This window comes from Monodelphis domestica, chromosome 6, assembly GCF_027887165.1.
Source record: "Monodelphis domestica isolate mMonDom1 chromosome 6, mMonDom1.pri, whole genome shotgun sequence".
NCBI classification, from domain to species: domain Eukaryota; kingdom Metazoa; phylum Chordata; class Mammalia; order Didelphimorphia; family Didelphidae; genus Monodelphis; species Monodelphis domestica.
Window position 1 is genome coordinate 22,734,984 of NC_077232.1, and position 8,701 is coordinate 22,743,684.

At 31.6% G+C, this 8,701-nt stretch overlaps 1 protein-coding gene across 1 annotated transcript; it reads right to left on the bottom strand.

Moving 5' to 3' along the window:
* Positions 1–6,118: 6,118 nt before the first annotated feature.
* LOC100022972 (olfactory receptor 1052-like) lies at positions 6,119–7,057 on the bottom strand. The gene has a single exon (XM_001374616.2). It carries the CDS (start codon positions 7,055–7,057, stop codon positions 6,119–6,121), a length of 939 nt encoding a protein of 312 aa, XP_001374653.2.
* Positions 7,058–8,701: the final 1,644 nt, after the last annotated feature.

Sequence of the window (8,701 nt, forward strand, 5' to 3'; positions counted from 1 at the left end):
TGGGTTAAGTCTAATGGAAATAGAAACAAAAGAATAATTAAGAAAATAAACACATTTCTGAACAAATTAGAGTTAAAAGGCATGGCACCTTCTAAAAAGAGAATAATAAACATTTTTTTTTCTGTATCATAGAAAACTAAAAAACTGATCATATTCTAAGGCATAGAGATGTTATTGAATATACAAAAAGGCAGAAATACTTAATGTATGCTTTATAATTCTTAAAGAGGACAATAAGAAATTGATTTTTATGTGAGAAACAAAAGTTTAGCACACAAATGAACAATAAAATTGTCAAATTAAATAGTTAATCTGTCAAACAACTCTGTTGGATCATAGAATTTGTTAATAATCAGGTATACAATGTTTATAATGAAGCATTATGGCAAAATTTCTGGTATGTGGCTAATGTAGTCCAATAGGGAAAATATATACTTACAATCATACAGTGAAGAAAATAAGGGGAAAAAAAAACAATGGTTTACTAGAATGAATATTCATTTAAAAATAGAAAATAAACAAAATAAAACTAACAATAAACAGAAAAAAGAAAACAGCAAAAATTAAAGGGTGACAGGATAAATCACAGAAATAAAAATAAATTAAAAATTAATTCTGTGAAAAAAAATAATGAAATCGATACTGAGCCAATCACATTAGAAAGAAGAGAGCCATAAAAACCCCACTAAATAATATAGCAGTTCACTAACAATTTTGCTTTCATAGGCCATTGATGAATTTCCCTGAAGTATAAGTGTACCATTTCTAGTAGACTACTCATGGAATTCTGAATAATATTTTCCTCAGTGTTTCTTATTTATTGTTTATACTTCCCAATTCAGGAAATTTATGATCATTACCATTGCAGAGATTCTGATAGGATGAGGGAGAAATATCTCAATCAGTAATCCTCTAAAGTTCATGATGTCTTCTTCTGACAAAGAAGTCACAACCAATTCCAGTGCTCTTCTCTTCCTGAAATTATTCTTTTTCAGAGTATTGGCTGAATGTTTTTCACCTATCTTTCTCCCTCTTAAATATCTAATTGCCAGCTTCCAAGTAAACATGGTGGTAGTCTAGACACAAGACTTTTCTTCTCCTCAGCACCCACCCATATAGACTACCTCAAAAGACCAAAAAAAAATTTCATGAGAATGAAGAGACTCTACAGTAGGGAGCAGCATTGAAGATACTTGGGATTTGTGCATTTCCACACTATAGGGGGTGAAAAAGCTCCCACCAAAATAGAAGCTGATCTACCCTCCCTTTCCCCACCTAAGCCACAAAAGGCAGGATAGACCAAACTAAAAAAAATGGTCTTTAAAGACCAAAATTAGGCAACTGGAAGCCAATGATCTTGCAAAACAACATGAATTAATAAAGCAAGTCAAAAGACTGACAAAATAGAAGAAAACATAAAATATCTCACTGAGAAGATGACAGATCAGGAAAACAGAGCAAGGAGAAACAATTTGAGAAGCATTGGTCTACCTAAAAATCCAGAAATAAACAGAAATCTTGACATCATACTACAATAAATCATCCAAAAAAAATTGCCCTGATGTTCTTGAACAAGGGGACAAAATAAAATTGAAAGAGTTCATAGAACACCTTCTATACTAAATCCTCAAAGACAACTACCAGGAATGTAATTGCCAAATTCCAGAGCTTTCAAGCTAAGGAAAAAATTCTACAAGAAGCCAAGAAGAGACAATTCTGATACCAAGGAACATCAATCTGGATCACAGAAGACCTGGCATCACCCACACCAAAGGTCCACAAGGCTTGGAACATGATATTCAGAAAGGCAAAGGAATTGGGTTTTCAACCAAGGATCACTTATCCATCAAAACTGATTACATACTTATGGGGGAAATTATGGGCATTCAACAAAATAGAAGATTTCCAAGTATTTATGAAGAAAAGACCAGAACCAAATGGAAAGTTTTATATCCAAACACAAAGATCAAGAGAAACATGAAAAGGTATATAAGAAAGAGAGGGAAAAGAGGAAAAATGTTTTTTATTCAGCCTTTATGCTTTAAGGAATACAATTCGATTAAATTATAAATATTAATATATGGGGAAAATGTTATTTGTAACTAAAAAATTTTAATCACTATTATATAATTAAAAGAATCATTCACAGGAAGAGATTGGGGTAATAAGTACTATAAAATGATATGCAAGAAAAGAAAAATGGAGGGGGGAATCAAAGATAACACCAAGAGATAATTGAAGAAATACAATGAATAGGATAATCTTTATCAAATATCTAATTATCAGATAATTTGTTCATCTTATGATTCCCATAAGAAGGCTTAAAACAAATCAAATATGTCTTCCTTGTCCACACAATTGAAATGCAAATGTAATATAATTAAAATCGATATTAAATAATCAATATAGCATTACCTTTACAAAAGACATTAATGCAAAATTATAGAGTAGCAGTCCATAAAGTTAAAAAACAGGATTATATTATTTCCTATATATCTTTTTCTGGACCTTGGACATCTTAACACATAGAATGGAGAGCCAATAATCCATTGTAATTATGTGGAGAAAAGACGGGATTGATTAAAGGCCCTCTCATTCCCTATCCTGAGAAGATTTTTTGATTCTGCTACTTAATTCCATCTTATAGTACTTAGAATTTCTTGTGGATTGATTGATAGAGTTTGAATCTCTGGGCATGGATATAATTTATTTTCACTTCCTTGGGACAAATTACATTAATTGCCATCAATCACATCAACATACTCACAGATCTCTGACTTTAAATGAAACCCTTGTCACTTCTGACCTTCATTTTTACAATTTTTACCTTCATTATTACAATAATTTTCTAATTGGTTTTCCTCCTTCAAGTCCTTGTACAATGCAATATATCTTCCACAAAACTGGAAAAGTAAATTTTCACTCTGAAACAAAATTCTGATTATTTCATTCATTTACTTTTAAAAAATCAGTGCTTTTTATCCTCTAGAATAAAGTATGGTATTTCCTCTCCCTTTTACAATCTTTTGTAAGCTTGCTCTTACCTACCTGACTAGCTTCACACATTTCTTCCTTTCTCTGAAATTATGTTCAAGATAGTCTAGCTGACTTATATCAGATACTTTGCCCTGATCATTCTGTAGATACCTAAATACTGATTTGCAATTTCCTTCATCAGAATATTAGATTCTTGAGAAAAAGGATTGCTTATTCTTTCTTTTTGTGTCTTTAGTGCCTAGGACATAGCTTCTTTGATTTGAATGTATTTATCACTTTTTTCTCTCTCCTTCTCTCTCTCTCCTCCTTATATCTGAGTATATAACTCCCTTTTCCTCCCTCATTTATTTCTTCCTTCATCTTTTGATCTTTACTTCTTCTAGGCATTTATTTCTTCCTCCTTTCCTTCCTATTCATTCCTTTCTCCTAGTTTTCTCTTCTTTCTTCCTCTGTTTCCTTTCCATGAAGTATAAATATCAAACCATAGTTCTTATGTGCTAGAAAACTGTTGTCCTTTTTTCTAAGATCACAAATAGTTTTGGAACTCTGTCATCCTCTGTTCTTATGACCAGCCTATATGCTCCTCTCATGAATTTCCTTGATAGCTTTAATCAATTTATTATTTAAAATTCATCATTCTCTACAGTGCAGTGCATTAACATGAAGTCAGGATTTCTCCATGACCCTCAATTTTATACATTTAATATTAATATATAGCATATATACATCTTATATCTTATATAATATTTTATTAGACAGAGTACTATGTTTTCTGCATTCCTGACATTTAACCACACTCATGGATTATTGGTCTTTGTTAAAAAGAGAAAAGAGAAGAAAAGAAAACTAATGGGCTTTTATTTCCATGAAGAATAGAATTACAAATTTTGCCTATTGAAATTATTCAAGTCACAGAACAAATGTTCCAAGTTTATGAAATCCTACCTAGAATAGTAGGCATTTAGATATGTAGAGATTGGCTATTTAAAATGTTTTTAAAAAATAGTCAGCTAAAAAGTAAAAATATTCAGCAATACAAATGATTATTGTGTCTATGTATTGCCAATAAATTGGAAGGTATCTTTTTTTTCCTTTTTTCCCTTAAATTTTATTTTATTTTTTTAAATTTTAATTAATTGATTAATTTAGAGCATTTTTCCAGGATTACAACAATCATGTTCTTTCCCATATCTGATGCACAATTCCACTGGATTTTACATGTGTCTTTCATCAAGACCTATTTCCTTATTATTGATATTTGTACTAGGGTGTTCATTTAGGGTTTATAACCTCAATCCTATCCCTATTGACACGTGATCAAGCAGTTTTTTTCTTCTTCTGTGTTTCTACTACCACAGATTTTCCTCTGAATGTGAATAGTGTTCTTTCTCATAAGTCCTTCAGAATTGTCCTGAATCATTGCATTGCTGCTAGTAGAGAAGTCCATTACATTTGATTGTACCACAGTGTATCAGTCTCTGTGTACAATGTTCCCCTTGTTCTGCTCCTTTAACTCTGCACCAATTCCTTGAGGTCTTTCCAGTTCACATGGAATCCCTCCAGTTCATTATTCCTTTTAACACAATAGTATTCCATCACAAACAGATAACACAATGTGTTCAGTCAACCCCAATCGAAGGCATCCCTTCATTTTCAATTTTTTTTTTGCCACCACAAAGAGTGAGGTTATGAATATTCTTGTACAAGTCTTTTTTTCCTATGATATCTTTGGGGTACAAACCTGGCAGTGCTATGACTGGATCAAAGGGCAGACAGCCTTTTAGTGCCCTTTTAGCATAGTTCCAAATTGTGGAATTTATTTTCATTGAAGAGGCAAATTCATTTGTATTTGCTGAGCTTAAACTCACAACCACAATGTTTGTTAAGAAAGGAGTAGTAGATCTTTGCCTTCACTGATTTAGAGAGATCCTCACTAAGGCAATTCCTTTATATGATTTTCTAAAACTTAAAATCTTGGGTCTTTTTTAGAGCCTAGAATGATTAAGCAATTTCCCCAAGTTCACATAATCAATATGAGTCAAAAGATAGACTTGAATCCACACAATTTCCATGTGATATAAGTTTTTTTTCCTTATTCAATGCTGCCTCTCTTAAATAGAGATGAGACTGGGAAATCTCTTTTACTTTTCTTATCCAGGGCCATTACTGGAGAACTAATGCACTTATTATAGCATTATACCTTTTCAGATAGCTGAGCCAATAGGCTATGAAGCCCAGTATGCAATGAATAAATCCAATGAATTAACATTTAGGGTTTTCTGTGGCATACTTTCAACTCAAATAATATGATCCTAAAAGGGATATATTGTGTCATCTTTAAAGTAACTTAGATTTTTTAAAAATTTGCTCCTCTAATGATGACATCAATTGATCTAACTGAGAACACTATTTCTGAGCTATTTATTGGGAAATTAGTCTCATGATAATTCAATGCCATTCCTTTCCAACAAAATGCATTACTGCTTAAAATTATCTCAAAGTAAATTGAATTTGTTTAATTTGTAGTGAAGTGACTAGAGATCTTCAAGTTATTACTAAATGAACATTAGTTCCATCTCCATCAAAAGGGAATAAGTACATTACTATATAATTATTCTTTAGACTAAATTCAGTAGTATTTTTATATTCTAAAATATTATAAAGTTTCTTCAACTATTATATTGTATAAAATTTTAAAGTATATTTTTTACATCCTCATTTTTAAAACTGGCTATGTTTACATTTCTGTGTATAGATGGATGCATGTGTGTAGCTATTAAACATTGGTAAGATCATGAAATTATAAACAGCAACCACTTTATTTCTTTTTAGGGAGTAGCTGATTCTGTGACATAAGCATACAAACAAAAGTATTCTGTAGAATAAAGTCATGAATATATGTAAGAAATGGATGTGAAAGTCTTCTTAATACAGAGGATTTAGTGCTCAAGTCTGAAAAGAAAATATAGAAAGAAGAAATGAACATTTTCACAAAGGATGATTTCAAAGATTTGTTTCCCATATTATTTCCTTGATTTTTACAATGAAGCACTATTTAGGCTGGTGTTGCTGCATTCTCTACATTCACTATTTTTGGATCAAGGACTTCATTGTGATAACATTAAGAAAATGATGTTTTTAATTCTATTACTTTTTTTACAGCATCCTGGACCTCTTTGTTCCTTAGACTATAGATCAATGGGTTTAGCATTGGGATCACCATTATATAAAATACAGAGACCACTTTCTCTTGTTCCAGGGAATACTTGGAGCTTGGTTGAATGTAGTTAAAGCTTATGGAGCCATAGAACAATGTTACAGCTGTCAAATGGGAAGCACATGTAGAGAAGGCTTTACGCATTCCAGCTGCTGAGCGGATTCTAAAAATGGCAACAACAATGAAGATATAGGAAATTATTACAGTCAAGAGAGTGATGATGGAAATTACTCCTGTGTATATTATAACCAACAATTCATTTAGGGAAGTATCAGAGCAAGAGAGCTTCAGCAGTGGTGGTAAGTCACAGAAGAAATGACTGATGACATTTGGCCCACAGAATGTTAATTGGACTAAGCCAATTGTGTGTGTGAGTGAATTAAACAAGCCTCCTATACATGATCCAATGACCAACATGATACACACTCTTTTAGTCATGGCTACCATGTAAAGAAGTGGCTTAGCAATTGCCACATACCGGTCATATGCCATTACTGCTAGGAAAAATCCCTCTGTAGTAATAAAGGTTGCAAGTAAAAAATATTGTAGCATACAAGCAGTGAATGATATGGTTGCCTTCTCCACAATGAAATGCCACAGCATTTTTGGTCCAGCAACAGAAGAATAACAAGCATCAACAAATGAGAGACAAGTGAGGAAAAAGTACATAGGAGTGTGAAGTTTAGGGGTGATTTGAATTAATACAATCATGCCAAGATTCCCCATCAAAGAAATGATATAGATGATTAGGAAAAATATAAAAAGAATCAATTTCAATTCTTCACGATCTGTCAGTCCTAAAAGGAAGAACTCTGTGACTACTGTAGAATTTTCCTTGGCCATTCATCTGGTTTGTCATGTCAATGACTATGCAAAAGAAAGTAAGAAGAGAATTAATTTATAAAACAATAATGTCAGTAAAGACATAAAAATTAACCAAGGTTGCTAAAGATAAATCCATTCCCTAAAATATATTTTTCCACTGAAAAGGTGCATAAGCTTTAGATTAACACATTATCTTAAACAATATTGCATTGAATATAGAGATGTAAAAGGACCTCAGAAGCTATCTATTCATTCTTTCATTAAAAAAACCTGAAGACCAATGATGTAAACTGGTTTAGATAATAATTATAAAAGCTCCAACCAAATCCATGCCTCTAATTTCATAACCTCTTTCTTTGTTTCTATTTTCTTTCGTAGGAGAGAGGTCATTGAGTCCAACCTCATTCTTTTAGAATGATAAAATTAAAAGCTAAATATGAGGTTCTGATTAATATTGATAATATCATGTTGGACAATACCTGTAATGTCTATTTTTATATCCTCTGATTCTTTGACTTGTTGGAAGGAATACATAGTATAAATGGTAGATCCAAGACATTCAACTAGTTCTCCTTCAGCTACAACATGCTACCTTTAAGAATAGAAACTTATAAATACAACGGAAGTATTTCATTATGTTGAATGTACTCACATACAGTTAGTATTTTAAAGCAGAAAATATCCTTTGTGAAATATCCTCAAATTAAGGATGAGAAATGACTTATTTATGATTACACAAATAATATGTAGCAAATCAGAGATTTGATTCCAGAGCTTCCAAAATGGTTACTTTAAGATTCATTCAAAGGAAAGTTTCCTCACAGCAGTATCTAAAAGTGGAATGACTAGTGGATTCAAATTTAGTGGGCCTTTTCAAGAAAATGTTAACTATTTTTAAGTATTTTTCAAAGATCATTCCATTTAATAGTAGGGGTAGATCAAAATGTACTTAAACTAAATAGTCTTTAAGATGCCTTTTACCTCTACAATTCTATGATAAAATTAAAATAATTAACACTAATATGCAAAATGTACATCAGAGAAATATATTTATGTATATTGTTGAAAGTACCAAGGTACTTTATAAGTATGAATCCCATTTCCCCCCTCTCAACACGGAATGTAGATTCCATTATCATCCATGTTTTAAATCAGGGAAAACTATCACAGAAAAAATCACACAACTCATAAAGATCTGAAATCAGATTTCAATTCAGATTTCTTTGATTTGAGATCATTAATTCAGGGTCTTTTGTTACATGTTTTCTTATTAGCTCTCCTTTGTTCATATTATTATTTGGGTTTTCAGATACATTAATTACAGGATTTCTCAAACCACTTCAGTAGACAAGTTTTGAGTCCTTCCAAGTCCCTCCTTATTACTCTATCATGCATTAACTTTACTATGATTCTGAGAAGGGCATATCATATATCATATATATATATATTTATTTATATCTTTCATCTGTATCCTTTCAAGAATGATCAAGTTCTCACTTGAAAAATGATAAAATGTCAGGCATAGAAAGAGACTTCTATCTCAAATGGATTTGAAAACAGAATATTGAAATAGAGAGGTGTCTTTGAACATACAGTATCAGAATTGGGGGCAAAATCTTAGAAGTTAGAAATAGAAAGTTTATTAAGACAATGTTGTCTAAT

Bases quoted from the DNA above. Each gene is read 5' to 3' on its own strand.
- LOC100022972 (XM_001374616.2), bottom strand. From the start codon at position 7,057: ATGGCCAAGGAAAATTCTACAGTAGTCACAGAGTTCTTCCTTTTAGGA.